The following is a 17551-nucleotide window of genomic DNA, read 5'->3' on the forward strand; positions in this document are numbered from 1 at the left end:
TTTGGGGCACTTCCAGAGGTTAGAGTACTGGATCCTTAATTGTAGCTATCAAGACCATCACTATTTGGGGCACTTCACTCTACCTCAGCAGCATGTATTTTCTTTCTTGCTATCAACAACTGCTTTGGCCTGGCGATACTGTATTATTCAAGACCTTTGTGATATTGTTGGAATATTGGCGGCGAAAAACACATTTCACCACATTCTCACTCCTCAAGGAATGCTCAATTTATTGTGAGTGTACCGACCTCGGCGCTGTTAGACTGTGTCTTTTCTCTTGTTTCCTCGCTCACAGTTCCGAAGACAAGAAACCTTCTGGTAATCTAAATATCTCCCCCACATCAACAAACACGCAATCTACAGTCGTACACAACTCTACTCGGATAGTTTAGGATGCGACTTTATAATTATTATGTTTTATTTTCTCAGCCTTAAACTGTACGTGTATTGTCCAATCAGACAGGTATCTGTGATTCAGCCTTTCGTTATAGGGACTATGTACCATAGTAGTATCAGAATCACGTTGGTTGTGCATGAAACATTACCTGCTGGCATGACCTTAGTTTTGAAAAGAATTCAAATAGACTCGATATTTCATTGCAAATGGTCAGTTTTTCATGATCCTCACCAATATATATGTGTATTATTTGGTATGTATGAATCTCCCCTTGAAACATATTTTCGCCCTATAATAAAGGACCGGCCTCAGTTTTTGTGTCTTAATAGAGTCAGAAAACAATAACCAACGCAATGATACAATAATGTTAGAATCAAAGCAGACAGTTGAGCGTATATGTCATGACAGTAACAACACCAAACAGGACCATACATTGTATGCTCATTTAAAAAACCTACTGGAGTATGTGTGTCAGGGCTTATCAGCTATGAAATGGAAAAGGATTGGGCGAGAAAGACAGAGTGTTCTTCTTTACTTATAGCAGCACAATATCCGCACTACCCGAAGACGCAATTTACACTGAACATATAGTTTCATTGTCTTTTTTTGTTGTCTTTTTTTTTTCTTTTTGAAAATGCGTCAACATGTCGATGGGGTTCCTAGTCCATAGAACTGTGGGGTTTACTGGTCGCCGTGGCATGGTAGGAGTAATTATGCGAGGCTTCAGGCGATGAGCGAGTGAGTGAGTTTAGTTTTACGCCGCACTCCTCAATATTCCAGCTATATGACGGCGGTCTGTAAGTAATCGAATATGGACCAGACAATCCAGTGATGAACAGCATAAGCATGGATCCGCGCAACTGAGAAGCGATGACATGTGTCAACCAAGTCAGCGAGCCTGACCACCCGATCCTGTTAGTCGCCTCTTACGACAAGCATGGGTTACTGAAGATCAATTTTAACCCGGACCTTCACGGGTCCTTTCGGCCATGAAAACCTCCGTTGTTACGTAGACTGTGGTGGATGAAACCTTACAGTCCTGGGTGCCGTTCCACTAACCGATCTTATCTAAGATCAATCTTAGCAAGTTACGCCAATTTTACAATCGCCTTAGCTAAAAGTTACACCCGTTCCACTAACCGATCTTAGGCCGATCGTAGCCGGTCCCGATCTTACGATCCGATCCAAGCTTAGATCGAGACTCTTTCGTGCGAGAGAAAGAGGAATGCGAGGCACGCGTTATCTCCCTTTGCATAGTCTAGCAAATGATAGAAAGTTGTTTACGAACCAACTGAGTGAGTGAGTGAGTTTAGATTTACGCCGCACTCAGCAATAGTCAAGCTATATGGCGGCGGTCTGTAAATAATCTAGCTAAGATGCATAGTGTTCACTAACTTGAGCGTTCATGTTAGTGGACGCTATGTATCTTAACTATAAATAATCGAGTCTGGACCAGACAATCCAGTGATCAACAGCATGCGCATCGATCTGCGCAGTTGGGAACCGATGACATGTGTGAACCAAGTCAGCGAGGCTGACCACCCGATCCCGTTAGTGGCCTCTTACGACAGGCATGGGTTATTGAAGTTCAATATTCTAACACGGTCCTTCATGGGTATTTTTCCAACCAAGTGTAAACGTGGAGAAAAAACCTAGAGCAAAATATTAGGGTAGTGAGCACCTTGGTTTCAGGTGCAAGTGCGTGAGAACGCTGGGTATCAAGCATAATATAATAATAATAAATGCGTATTTATAGTGCGTCTATTCAACATCCTTGGGCATGCTCAAAGCGCTGTGTACAGATAATTTACACGAGAATATTTACATCCGAGATTATAAGTAATATACTGAGAACAGGTTTTAAGTCTGGACTTTAAAAATGTCAAAAAAATGTGCCTGAACCTTGTCAATCAGAATAAACAAGGCGTGACGAGTAGGGCTCTCACGAGTACTCGGGTACTCGGGGCCGAGTCGTGTAAAGCAGGACTCGAGTCCAATTGAATGGACTCGAGGACTCGCAGAGGAGATACCTCTAAACATCTCATGCAATCAAGATGGATGATCGTGAGAAAAAATCCAATGTCTGGACGCATTTTTATCTTGATTTAGTGGCCAAAATACGAAATGCCGTCTTTGTGGCGTTTCCCTTAGTTACGCAAGCATTTGTCCTGTAAGCACCCACAATAAGCACTGTAGACAGAAAACCAGCCCAACAAGCAACGCTGTGGCAGTTTGGTAAGTTTGATAGCAAAAGTCGCAAGCCAAATGGTATGAAGGTATTACGCAAAAAGCAATGCTTATGCGCGTTAAGGATAAGCGACCATTAAGTCTTGTTAAAGGGGAGGGTTTCAGGGCTTTCTGTGAACCATTGAACCCAAATTACCAGGTCCCATGTACTGCGACAATTCACAACTACCTCATAAAGTCGTATGAAGTTTGCCAGGAGAACAAAATATCAGTACCCAAAACAGTACCTGCCGTTGCCCTAACTACGGACGCGTGGATAAGCGTAACCACGCACGGCTGTATCACTGTCCCTGCCCACTATACCTATGTTTGAACAACTTGTTTTCTACATAGATATTCAATCGTTCTTATCCAGCGTATTTCAGTGTTACATATTCAACAATCAACACATACATACGCATTCAAAATAACATTCACACTTAGAGACCTATATCTTTAATAGTGAAACTTTTAATCACAATGAATACCATTGACGTGATCTCCGTTCAGCAGAGTTTCGGGAGAAGAAATACAGCGTAGTGTTACTCAATAAATGGTTAGTCTTTAGTTTGAAACCAAACCGTTTTCACTATAAGAAGTCTCAAATAAACATCAATCCTGTTTAACATATTCTTTAAGTTCCATAGTCGATCCATCTTTACAAGATACTAGTATCTTATGCAGCACCAATCAATGAATGCTTTAACTATGTATCTTCCAGCTTTGGAACGTGTTTTGCCGCATTTTAACCGTGATTAAGGTTAATTGATTATGTGACTTATCGTCCAGGTGAATGTTTAAAAGTTGCTAATATGTCATAACTGCAACGACATATTAATATTAGATAATCTTGAAAGCGCAGTCAAACTTAAAACCAAAAGAAAAGAGACGTAGATTGATTGGTTTCTTTTCCCAGACACATCCAATCATATTACAGCATTTACAGGCGTAATAAGGTATCACGTCTAACATCCATACTTACGAAATTATTCAATTTGTCCCTTAGCCTGTCAATGTTTCCCAGTCCATGGAAAGAAGCATCGGTAATACCTATTCACAAGAAAGATAGCGTACATGACTGTTCTAACTACCGCCCTGTCGCACTCACATCTTGTTTATCGAAAGTCTTTGAGAAATGTGTATTTAAATATGTATTCAATTTCCTAAGAGATAACGACTTAATGACAAATTTACAATCAGGATTCATGCCAGGAGACTCCACAACAAATCAATTAACCTTTTTGTACAACTTTATAGCCAAAGCTCTTGACGAAGGAAAAGAGGTTAGAGCAGTCTTCTGCGACATAAGTAAAGCCTTTGATAAGGTCTGGCATAGAGGAATTATTTATAAACTGAAAACCTATGGTATCCAAGGCGAACTATTACAATGGTTTGAAAGTTATTTAGAAAATAGAGTACAACGGGTCGCAATTAACGGCTCTAAATCTGACAAGAAAACTGTACTAGCTGGAGTACCTCAGGGCTCTGTCCTTGGACCACTTCTTTTTCTTATATACATTAACGATATTGTATGTGATGTTGACAGTAACATTCGTCTCTTTGCGGATGACACTTCATTATATGTTATCATAGACGATCCATCAGTTGCTGCTACCTGTCTTAACAAAGATCTAGATAGAATTTCACAATGGGCCCGTAAGTGGCAGGTTACATTTCATCCAAATAAAACCGAAACTACTCAGTTCTCCCGTAAAACGAAACCGTTTCTAAAACCGAACCTTTTCATGGACGGAACAATCATAAAAGAATTCAAAAGTCATAAACATTTAGGATTATCACTCCAAAGCGATTGTACGTGGAATGATCACACTAATGATATTGTACGTAAAGTTCGACCTATGATCAGTTGTTTGAGGAGTTTTAAATACCGATTATCACGTAAAACGTTGGATATTATGTATAAATCCTATATCTTGCCAATATTTGACTATTGTTCACATATTTGGGATAACTGTACTTCTGAGCAATCGCGTACATTAGAAAATTTACATCTTGATGCTCTGAGAACTATATGTGGTGCCGTTCGCGGCACATGTCATAACAAACTCCATAATGAAACCAAATCTCAGTCCATGCAAGATAGAAGGAATTGCCAGAAGTTAACTTTTTTCTATAAGATGTACAACAACCAACTGCCAAAATATCTTTGTGACCTGATCCCAAACTCCGTCTCGGGAACTACAAAATACAGCTTGAGGAATAACTCTGAAATACAAAGAATTTACAGTCGCACTGCCTCTTATGCTAAATCCTTTTTACCTGCCACAATAAATTTATGGAATGCCCTACCAAATTCCAAAGCGTCATGTAATCTCACATAATTTAAAAACCTAATTACAAAAACTGGAAATAAGATTTACTTTGACCTTAATTATGGCACTCGTTTTTGCCAAATCGTTCACTGCCGCCTCAGGCTCGGATGTAGCGACCTAAACGCCGATAAGTATAACAGACATTTAATAGACAGCCCTTGTTGTTCTTGTGGACATCAGAGTGAAAACGCCCTACACAATTTCCTCACTTGCCGAAACTATACTCGGATAAGACTTAATATGTATTTTTACACTACCGGTTATAACCTGGATACCATTCTTAAGGGAAACAAAGAACTTACTACCTGTGTAAACCAGAAAATAGTTGAATCCGTCCACGATTATATAACCAAGACACAACGCTTTAAATTTTCTCAGGAAAATAATTAAATTTACTCAACAACCTTCTCATGATTGATTTATAGTTCTACAATGGTTTGTGAGACACACACAACTGTAACTCTCTAACTTATGACTACTTAGAGAATAGTTGTATTTCATGTAATCTGTATATATTTATACATTCTAAAGATATTATATTTATGCAATGGTCAGTATCGATGACGTCAAATCCTCCATTTTCATATTGTATTATATGTTGCATGGGAGCGGTGTTAATATAATCAGTAATGCTTGTTCACCAATCCCAATTCATCTTCATGAATAGAAATATGTTTAAATCAATAAGGTATCACCGGCCCAGCTCATGAATATTAATCACATAATTGATCGCGTAGAACTGGTCACAGTGACACTTACGTTGCCTTCACATTCTGTTTGCAGATGAAAAGGTAATAGATACTTCCATTGACATTGAATATCAATTGCTTTATTCAGGAACGTTTGGATTCACATATACATGTTGCATTATTCGTAGATTGGAAGTTGGAACAGCTACGTGTATGCTTGAATGTTGGTTTCAGATAAGCATCCAAATTGTCGGGTACTCGGGTCCGAGTCGGGTCTGACACCTCGAGTACTCGAGTCCCAAATTTTGGACTCGTGAGAGCCCTAGTGACGAGGCTGTAACGTATGTAGAATCTGTCAGTGGTCTTGAATAACACGCGGCCTGCCTTTAGAATCCCCCACCAAATATGTGCAGTGAAATCAAACATATTTGTATCTTTTTGCTTCAGAACATTGTTCACTTCACGGCTGTCCCTATTCTTAACCATGACGTTGCAATATTGTTGTACAAATGTGTTACACCGACTCGCTCGGTTGTGTTCCCATGACGACAGTGGTCAGACGGGCCTGACATTTGTAAGGCTTCAGTGCAGTGTTTGTTTACATCACAGAAATATACAAATTCATTTCATGGGGGACTTTAGGGGACGCTCACGGTGAAATGCTCGCTCTTATTTTTCACATAGAATAGGAAAGCCACCATTTTGGTTTATCTACGATTGATTTTAGCTATCCTAAGTTGGTCATGAGCAACTTAGACTTTGAATCTTAACTTTACGATTGACTTAGGTAAGATTGGTTAGTGGAACGGTATGCCGATCGCAACGTCACGCTAAGATTGGGATTTTAGGGGTTTACGATTGGCATAGGGCTAAGATCGGTTAGTGGAACGGCACCCTGGAGTCCGTTGTACAAAGCGATCTTAGCGCTAAGGTGACCGTAACTCCCATACCTTAACATAGACTTAGTGTTAGCGCTAAGGTGACCGTAGCTCCCATACCTTAACATAGACTTAGTGTTAGCGCTAAGGTGACCGTAACTCCCATACCTTAACATAGACTTAGTGTTAGCGCTAAGGTGACCGTAACTCCCATACCTTAACATAGACTTAGTGTTAGCGCTAAGGTGACCGTAACTCCCATACCTTAACATAGACTTAGTGTTAGCGCTAAGGTGACCGTAACTCCCATACCTTAACATAGACTTAGTGTTAGCGCTAAGGTGACCGTAACTCCCATACCTTAACATAGACTTAAGGTAGTGTTAGCGCTAAGGTTGTTTTGTACAACGGCACCCAGGACTTGCTTACCCTTTTCGTGAATACCTTGTGCCATCGCTGAATTTAGTGGTCCATTCATATAAATATATTTCTAAGATGCTTCCTAAAGATAAAAGGCGCCAGCAGTACAAGGCAAGCGTTCTTGTACTCTAACTATGATAGTTCTGGGCAAACTTGTACTTTATTACACTTTACATCGGGGTAGAGAGAACTGCATTTCTTAAGTAAATTCGGCTTTGGCGGATAACGGTGATTAGTTTTATCTCGCGTTGTCGTTTTATCTTAACGCCACCTTTAAAGGTCTACTACAACTAAAGTACCGTTACTGTGATTTTCCGTGTTTTATAGCTGATCTCAGACAATGTCCTCCACCATCTTCTTCCTGCTCCTCGCGGGTCTCGCGATGTCTGTCATGGCGGACTACACCGGGAAGGTGCTGCTCGTCTCTATGGACGGCTTCCGGTACGACTACCTGGACATAGTGGACACCCCCAACTTTGACGACTTCGCCAGGCACGGCGTTAAGCTACCCTACATGAACAACAGTTTCTTGACGAAGACGTTTCCCAACCATTACACAATGGTGACGGGTGAGTACATGAGAAAAGACAGGGTAGCGTATACTCAACCCAATAAAACATTTCACACTTATTAAACTGAATCCCGCAATGGACGTACGTGTAGTGTGTGCAGGTTTATGAAATTAGATAACATACTGCTATCATCCAGGTAGCAATACAGACAATGAAAAGTGGATTAGAACACTGTCGGAACACTGTAAGCGGAAGTCCCATGTTCTTGCAACGTCCTGAGTTCATTCAGCTGCTGTCGCAAATGTGTTAGATCGGGTTCAAGTCTGGAGGGAGTTCATTACATCAACGATCGGAATCGTGAAGATCCGGGTTAGAATTGATCTTCGGCAAGCAATGCTTGTCGCGAAAGGCGACTAACGGGATCGGGTGGTCAGGCTCCCTGGCTTAGTTGACACATGTCATCTTATCCCACTTGTGTAGATCGATGTTCTTGATCACAGGATTGTCTGGTCCAGACTCGATTATTTACAGACTGTCGCCATATAGCTGGAATATTGCTGAGTGTGGCGTTAAACAACAAACCAACCAGCCAATCAACGACCGCGTTATGTTAGAAGTTGCGCGCCATACTGTCGTATGGGGCGTATCAATGCCATGTTGAAATGTCAGCCCCGGACAGTTTACCTGCATGAATTGCGAAATGAGTCCAAACTTGGCCCAGATACTGTATGGCAGTAGGACACTCTCTAAATCATTACGCTGCTCTCCCCATATCGGTCAACTTCACGATCACAGCGCTCTACGTGACATTCCTCCCTATGACGGGCAAAGGGCAATATGAAGTGTGTCTCTGGTAGAATCTGGCATGTCGTCGGACCCATTGTAAACGATGAAATGGCATCAGTAATGGCCCTGTGGATAGTCGGATACTGCGATGCGCAGTCCGTTACGAACACTGCCCCTGAACAGCTGTTGGTAATTGGGGTTGCAGTTTGCGCCTGAACAGCTGCGCGTTGGTAATTGGGGTTGCAGTTTGCGCGAGCGAGACTGGGCCCAATGTCGCTAACTTGCGACACGAGACTGGTCCTGAGACTGTGTATTGTTGCGATAGTTTGCGACGCCTGCGAGACTGGGATGGGGTGCAGTTTGCTGCAACGGATTAGCTGCAGTTTGCGCGCTAACTTGCGATATGCGAGACTGGGCAAGTTGCTGAGTTACAAATCAGTTGCAGCGACGTAACCTGATTTGTGGTTTTTATTAAACTTACAATTTTGATGCTGTTTTTCGGCCTTTAGCAATTTTTCGCTTGTTTCGCGACAGTTCAATCAATTTTGATTGTCCGATTAGCAATTTTCGCTTGTGAGTTCAACGTGACGATCGCTGCGTGACATGATTTTTATGTTTTTCAAGCTTTATAACCACCGTCGGTCGTTAAGGCCACTAGCGTCGCATCAATGGCGTGTGTGTGACACGACAAGAAACTTAAAAGAACTACCACCTGACAATTATTTCCAATTTACATCCTTGTAGGTACTTCAACGAGTTGCAATAATACTGGATGCACAGTCTGATGTATTGGAGTCATATTATATATTTATAATAAAACTTCACACATTGTTTCACACAGGTCTTCACGAGGAGAGTCATGGCATCATAGAGAACCACATGTACGACCCTGTATTCAATTCCAGCTTCTCCATGAGGACTCACGAACCTCGCTGGTGGAATGGGGGAGAACCGTTGTGGGTCACTGCCAAAAATCAGGTACTCAGTTAAAACGTTTTTTTTTTCCTTTAATTTTACCTTAACCAAGAAGCAAGGCTCATCCCATACTTAAACATAATGAGCGAGTATGGTTTTACGCCGCTTTTAGCAATATTCCAGTAATACCACGGCGGGGGGCCACCAGAAATGGGCTTCACACATTGTACTTATGTGGGGAATCGAACCCGGGTTTTCGGTGTGATGAGCGAACGCTTTAACGACTAGGCCACCCCACCGCTCCACACAAACATAGACTTACGACAGTCGGGACCGCCGCTGTGTTCTAGAGGATAGAGGGCCTGCCTGGCAGCGGAAGGTCTGCGGTTCGATCCAGATGGGCCCTAACAATAGAAACTAAAAGATGTTACCACCTCCATATATGAGTGAGTAGGTTTTTACGCCGCTTTTGCTTTACAATAGCGTTGGTTGTTTGGTTGGTTCATCTGATGTTCAGGGCCGCACTCAGCAATATTCCAGCTACATGACGGCGGTCTGTAAATAATCGAGTCTGGACAAAACAAGCCAGTGATCAACAGCATGAGCATCGATATGCGCAAATGGGATGCGATAATATGTGTCAACCAAGTCAGCAACTCTGACCACCCGATCCCGTTAGCCGCATCTGACGGCAAGCATGAGTTGCTGAAGATCAGTTCTAACCAAGATCTTCATTAGTATTTTATGTTGTAATAGCATAGAACGTCGCATATCTTACATGTGCAAACCATTCCTTAAAGTAACAACCCCGTGTGCAATAAGGAAGACTAAATGGCCCGGTAGAATTCGATTCACATGGTATACATAAAACAATGATACAAGCATTCTTTGTTATATTGAAATGTTAAATCAGTTATGATAGATTATGGTAAGAAGAGTTTTTATCTTATAGGGAGGGTTTGTAACATTGTCTTATATGTTCTCATGTTATGCCGCAATAGACCAAGTGCTCAATGTAGTCAGGGAGCCTGCTTTACAATGGCGATAACGTGGCCAGCAGATTGTTCAGTGAACTTGTAAAATGATTGCAGTATTTAGGGACCGTTAATAATTTATGGCTAGGGGGGTGATGATGATTTTTATGGAGAAGCATGTAAAATGTGAATGACCCCACTAAAATGTATGTACAAAATAAGTGAAACCCCCACCCCACCCCACCCCTGCATGCCATGTACAAAATCAATGACCCCAACCCCACCCATGATTACTAAGCATAATTTTAAACATATTTGATGTACAAAATTGATGACCCCCCTAGCTCCCCAGAACAAAATGGAACCACATACACTTTCATTTCCAGGGTCTGAAGACCGGCACCTACTACTGGCCAGGCAGCGAGGTTGAGATTCGACATGTTCGCCCTGATCACTGGCGTCCCTACAGCGATGACACTCCGTACAAGGAGCGAGTGGATACAGTCATTGACTGGTTGAAGAACAAAGGAGTCAGTATGGCCACCCTGTATTATCCGGAACCCGACCATACTGGACACGTGAGTGGTCCAGATTCCCAAGCGATCAAAGACAAGGTCAAGTACATGGATAGTATCCTTGGTTACCTCGTGCAGAAAATGAAGGATAATGGCCTTGAGGACGAGGTCAATGTCATTGTTACCAGCGACCATGGCATGACTTCAATCAGTAATCAAAGGGTGAGTCCAACAATATAGCTGATTCTGGATACCCGTACTGTACACAATGTATCACAAAGGAGAGTAATAATGTTTCCCTTTAATGAAAGGTGCTTAAGACTAAACTGGAATCCCCAATTCTGGTGTCCCCCGTCATGATATTGCTGGAATAATGTAAAGCGGCGTAAAACTAAACTCACTCACTCACTTCACTGGAATGAAGGAGTGAATGGGTTGTTCAACGAAAGTGTGAGCAGGTTGTTCAGTGCATGGGTGGCTGAATGAATGGTTCATTAGTTGAGTGAGTGAGTGAATTGATGGATGGTTGTTTGAGTGAATTGTTGAATGGGCATTTGGGTGGTTGAATGAGTGAGTGACTTGGATTTCAGTGCCGGATAAGATGTACAGATACTGTCAGCAAGCTTTCACTTCACTAGTAAAATGTAAAAACTTCGATATCACAAATATCACATGCACATATATTGTCATCACCAAATATGGACGCAGATTTCAGTATTGACTGGATGAATGGTTGAGTCAACGGTTAAGAGAATGAGTTCGTTTTGGTGGTTGAATGGTTGGAAGAGCGGCTCAGTGAGTGGCTGGTTGAATGGCTGAGTGACTGGGTGGTTGAGTGAGTGGTTGAATGGTTGAGTGAGTTGGTTGATGGGTACGTTGCCGGTTGAGTGAATATATGAGTGACTGGGTGGTTGATGGGTACGTTGCCGGTTGAGTGAATATATGAGTGACTGGGTGGTTGAGTGAGTGGTTGAATGGTTGAGTGAGTTGGTTGATGGGTACGATGCCGGTTGAGTGAATCATGGGTTGTGAATCGTTGATGGATTAGGTTGATGGGCATTTAGCTAATTGAGTGGTTAAGTGAAAGGAGGGTTGAATGGTTGAGCACGTGAGTGAATTGGTGGCAGACATGATGGGTTGTTAAGTAAACAGTTTAGTGAGTGAGCAGTTAAGTCAGCGATTTGGGGTGGTTGACTGAATTGTTAAGAAAGTTGTTCAGTGAGTGTTTGAATGGTTGAATAAGTCGTTCAGTGAGTGGTTGAATGGTTGAGCGCTGTTTTTGAGTATGGTTTCATGTCACAGTTGGGGACGATGGGACAGCATAGTGGATACTATGCCGGAGACCAGTGTTCGATTCGCCACATGGGTACAATGTGCAAAGCCCATTTCTCGTGTCTCTCGCCGTGATATTGCTGGAATAATGCTAAAACGGCGCAAAACTAAACTCACTCACTCACTCTTGTCCCATTTGGGAATATTCACACATTTTCAATTTTTCCCCATCCTGCCAAAAAAAGCTACAAGTCTGCAGGGCAAATGGTCTGATTCCAGTGCCAGTGATGTTTAATCATTGTCTAATCTCATTTCAGTCCCTTGACCTCCAGGACTATTTGAACAAGGCTGACGTTGTCCGCATACCGAGCGTTGGCCCCGTTGCTCACGTTCAACCAGTAGAAGGACGAGAGGACGCCGTCTTTGAAGCTCTTAGAAATGTGTCCCACATTACAGCGTACAGGAAGAAGGACATCCCGGACCACTTTCACTATAAGAACAACCGAAGGATCATGCCAATTGTCCTTATAGCAGATGAGGGGTGGATGATCTATGACGTAAGGTGATAGGGTGTACGGACTAGATGATTGTGTTGTCAGAGATGGTGTTGAAATTACATAGTTGAGTGTTATTATGTACCACTAGGGAGTATAATAATACCACTGCTGCTGTTGTTGCTGTTGCTGATTGCTGTTGATTGCTGGACCAGACAATCCAGTGATCAACAGCATGAAGATCGATCTACGCAACTGAGACATGATAACATGTGTCAACCGTGTCAACGAGCCTGACCACCCGATCCCGTTAGTCCCCTCCTACGACAAGCTTGGGTTACTGAAGACCAATTCTAACCCGGATCTTCAGGGGCCAGTCTTTAGTACCCCATGCTTGTCGTAAGAGGAAACTAACGGCGCTCACTGATTTGGCGTTTGTTTGTCATCCTCAATGCTCATGATGTCAATCACTAGATTGTCTGGTCCTGAATCGATTATTTACAGAATATTGCTGAGTACCGCGTACAACGAGCTGTACTGTGAGTTAGATGTGAGTCTGCTTTCAGCAATAAATCTGCAATGGCACGGCGACGAAATGGGTGGGCATAAAATTGTACTCATGTGGGAATCGAACTAGTCTTTTTATCATTACCAGAGAATGTATTATTAACATGGCTATCCTAATGTCCCTAATAGGGATAGAAGACCGAGAAGATATATTTTGCTAATGTCTAACAGGGTTAATGAACAACCTCTACTCGTCTTAACGTTATTTCGTAACTACAAGTAGTTGTCTCCAGTATTTTTCACTGTCGTTTCCTTAGATTACGGGCATTTAGAGTGAGTGAGTGAGTTTAGTTTTACGCCGCACTCAGCAATATTCCAACTATATGGCGGCGGTCTGTAAATAATCGAGTCTGGACCAGACAATCCAGTGATCAACAGCATGAGCATCGATCTGCGCAATTGGGAACCGATGACATGTGTCAACCAAGTCAGCGAGCCTGACCACCGATCCCGTTAGTCGCCTCTTACGACAAGCATAGTCGCCTTTTGTGGCAAGCATGGGTTGCTGAAGACCTATTCTACCCTGGATCTTCACGGGTCTACGGGCATTTACTATCCATTTAGAAGCATTTAGAAGCACGAAAATTCTAATGAGAAGTATAACTGGTGAGGCTCCCAAAGAATCTTCGTAGGTTTGGTTTGGTTGTTGTTTAACGCCGCACCCAATAAATAAACGGGTCTCGACCAGACAATCTAGTGATCAACATCATGAGCATCGTTCGACGCAACTGGGATATTTAGAGTGGTAAGGCTTACCTACATTACGGTCGCCTGAAAGACATACAATCGTTGTGTTCCGAGGCTGAAGGCTGGGGACAGCCAACTGTTGGTGTCCCTGTGTCCAGTGGAATAAGGTTCCCCACAAATGATAGCCTCTGTGGTAACACAGGGTTTTGAACACACACTAAACATATGGAAGAAAAAGGACATATCTTGTTTCAAACTGATCAGGAATAGTTATTAGGAAGTGTAATGAACGTTACAAACGGGTAAATAAGTAAATTATCATTATTATTATTATTTTTTAAAATATGTAAATGACACTGTAGATTGTTTTACATTCTTCCTCAATCCTGAACAAGTTATGGACATGGTATAGATAACTGCCTAAAACATCGGGGATGACGACTGGAGGTTTTAATTATATCTCGCTCGCAAAGATCCGTAAAGATCCGGGTTAGAATATTGATCTTCAGTAACCCATGCTTGTTGTAATAGGCGACTAACGGGATCGGGTGGTCAGATTCGATGACTGGGTTGACACATGTCATCGTAACCCAATTGCGCAGACCGATGCTCATGCTGTTGATCACTGGATTGTCTGACCCAGACTCGATTATTTACAGACCGCCGCCATATAGCTGGAATATTGCTGAGTGCGGCGTAAACCTAAACTCACTCACTGACTCGTACTCGTGAGAATTGATCTTCAGCAAACCATGATTGTTGGATGGGGCGGCTAACGGGATCGGGTGGTCGATAGCAGTCCCAGTTGCGTAGATCGATCCTCATGGTGTCAATCACTGGCTTGTATGGTCGAGACACGATTATTTACAGACCGCTGTCATATAGCTGGAATATTGCTGGTTGCGGCATAAAACAACAAACTTACAAACACTACGATATATATTTCCTTCCACCAAATGTAATATATATATTTCTATGGATACTCAAGACTTGGTATTCTTTTGCACTAGCGTTTTACACCAAATATAAGTCAAGCTGAAGATAGTATCAATGTTAATGTGTTGTTGTTTTCTTTCATTAACAGACAGTAAACAAGAAAAGTGAACTTAACGGCACACATGGCTACGACAACAGACTGATGACCATGAAGCCTATTTTCCTGGCAAAAGGACCCAACTTCAAGACCAACTTCACATCCGATCCGATCCGGAATGTCGACATCTACCCTCTTGTTTGTAAACTGCTCAAAATAAATCCAGCGCCGAACAACGGAAGTCTGGCCCGTGTCAATGCCTTCATCCTAGAAACGCCTCCAGTTGCCGGGTCTCCAATCAATGCACCAGTACTGCTTTTTGAATGTTTGCTTGTATTCACAGTCGTGGCCAACTACATATTGTAGACATGACACTTTCTTGGAACAATTTCACCAAGATTCGATCAGATTTAATTGGAATCTACGACATTAAACGATAATGTATTCCAAATTGTAAAGTGGATTTCAGAGGATTAAAACATGTATGTATATTTAGGGACCGTTCAGTGCAAAATAAGTGATCCCCCCTGCACGTCATGTACAAAATCAATGACCCCCCTCCCGTTCCCATAATTTCTAAGCATAATTTTTAACATAGATTTATGTACAAAATTGCTGCCCATCCTAATACGTGTGTATACAAAATTGATGCCCCCCCTAGCTACCCAGAACAAAATGGGTGGGAACACACACACACACACACACACACACACACCCCCCTAAAATCATCATCACCCCCCCCTAGCCATAAATTATGAACGGTCCCTTACCGGGTCAAATTTTTCACTCTTGAATATCCGAACTACCAACTTTATACTACCGAACTTCCTGTGCCCGGGCTGTGACGTCACTTCCGCTGGCCCCATAGTTTATAACTTAGACAGTCGACATGACTCACCGCTTTGTTCCAGTACGTCAGTTTGTAAAACTAAGATGGAAATGTAGTGTGTTTGTTTCAATATGTTACGTTGTAATGTGTTGTATGTGATTCCCGTGTAGCCGGAAATCGATGAAAATGTTAGTGATGTATTTGATTCGGATGTCACGGTCGATATACAGACCAGTTATATTCGGACACTTGAGGTAACTTCCATACACTTACATGTTAATTTAGTGTAGCATGAATAGTTTTCATGAATTCAATTTTCGTATGATCCAAGTCAAATTTTCACATTTGTGAGGAATCATCTTACCTACAATCCCGTAATTTCTGTTTAACTTCCCCTTTGCTTATTTATCGAATGGCAACAATTTAATAAACATATGTACAGTGCCGTGAACTCCTTTAACATGGCGGCCTATGGGGTTGTGCATTGTGGAGCTATACGTAAGTTTGTAAATGTGATGTCATTAGTTAAATAGTGGTCGGAAAATTGAATTGAAACTGTGTGCGCAGAGCAGAGATGATTTCAAATCTGCCTGTCAAATTTTACAAAGATCTATCCTAAACTCACTTCATGAAAATTATTTATGCTACACTGAAATAACATGTAAGTCTATGGATATGACGTCAAGTGTCCGAATATATATGGCACGAGTCGGTAGGATGCACCATGTCTATGAGTGTCTGACACGAGATATATTGTCTTCAGATTGGTGTGTTACGTACAAGGTAGCGAAACATGATATGTTTTAGACAACTCGAATGTTCAAGTGTATACCTTCCTTTACCGTGGGTATATATATATACTTCACCCTGAAGATAAAAGTGAAACATGTTGGAGAAGATCCGTGTCGTGTGATTATTTCAGAATCTTCTTATATATATATATATATATATATATATATATATATATATATATATATATATAGGCACTACAAGAGTCGAAAGCTATATGAACCATGAGAGGTAGTGTCCGAGAACAGGTGCTCTGACGTCATCAACGCCATTCATGTGGTCACTGGCCTTCCTTGTACTCACGTAATGATTTCTTTATTGAATCTTATCTAATTGTCTAGTGGATTAATTTATTTGATTGACGTAGAAATCTCTCCGGGTACATTCAAACTCCTTACTCAGACATCTCTATCCAAGACTGTTGTGTGGACAGGATAATCAATTTAGCATGACCAATGATATCCACTCATTTGGAGTAGGAAGGATTCCTAGAAGTCAGGATACCGCAAGTACCGCAATACTTTGTTCATGATGCAGTATAGGGTTCACAATACATTATTTTAGTGTCAATGTGCGTTCATTTTCTATGCAATATATGTAGTCTACAGCTGCTCTACTGTATACAATTATTTTATGTGAACAGCACCAATATACGATCAGACTGATTAAAATAACTGAAGAATACATGCAAGTCGGCAAGTAACATTACATCACTGGTAACCTAGCAAAAAATCGGCCTGAAATTTGACCATGCTCAATGCTGAATTCAATGACGTTTTCAAATCACTTTGTGTTATGACAAGTCGGCAAGTAACATTACATTCAGTTTAAATCAAAGTTTCATTCCGTCAGGACGGTTGATCAGTATGACCTGCTACGTTAATTAGTCTCTAAATAAATGTATTGTGTACTGTCTGGCTGAGATTATTATCGCGGTGCAGCGCGTGTTGTTGAATCATTTCAGTGAATTCACTTCATATGAATAAACTATATGTTATATCATCTCTTGACTCCTTTCATAGAGCCATGTGGATTCCTGGCGTGCTTACCTCCACAGACCAAGAGCATGAGTGCAAAAATCAGAGGACAGGCGTGTATATGCTCATGATCAAAAGTAAAGCATAGACCAATTGATATTTACTATACATATGGTTCTTGTAAAATTGTCCCAATGATAAAACATCATTGTTAACTGTCCCCCAAATTGTTCAATACTTTGTGTAAAGCAGTTTCTA

At 41.6% G+C, this 17551-nt stretch overlaps 1 protein-coding gene across 2 annotated transcripts in view; it reads left to right on the forward strand.

Moving 5' to 3' along the window:
• Positions 1-17318, forward strand: part of LOC124255360 (ectonucleotide pyrophosphatase/phosphodiesterase family member 5-like) — a 36448-nt gene extending 19130 nt beyond the window's left edge. For both annotated transcript variants that reach the window (XM_046689265.1, XM_046689260.1), the window contains exons 2-6: positions 7271-7512; positions 9083-9219; positions 10517-10867; positions 12235-12474; positions 14750-17318. In XM_046689265.1, coding sequence (XP_046545221.1) covers positions 7284-7512; positions 9083-9219; positions 10517-10867; positions 12235-12474; positions 14750-15064 — 1272 coding nt within the window. In that variant the 5' untranslated portion in view covers positions 7271-7283 and the 3' untranslated portion in view covers positions 15065-17318. The remainder of the gene's footprint in view (positions 1-7270; positions 7513-9082; positions 9220-10516; positions 10868-12234; positions 12475-14749) is intronic.
• Positions 17319-17551: the final 233 nt, after the last annotated feature.

This window comes from Haliotis rubra, unplaced genomic scaffold (assembly GCF_003918875.1).
Source record: "Haliotis rubra isolate DU_JTF1 unplaced genomic scaffold, ASM391887v1 Scf1153, whole genome shotgun sequence".
Taxonomy (NCBI): domain Eukaryota; kingdom Metazoa; phylum Mollusca; class Gastropoda; order Lepetellida; family Haliotidae; genus Haliotis; species Haliotis rubra.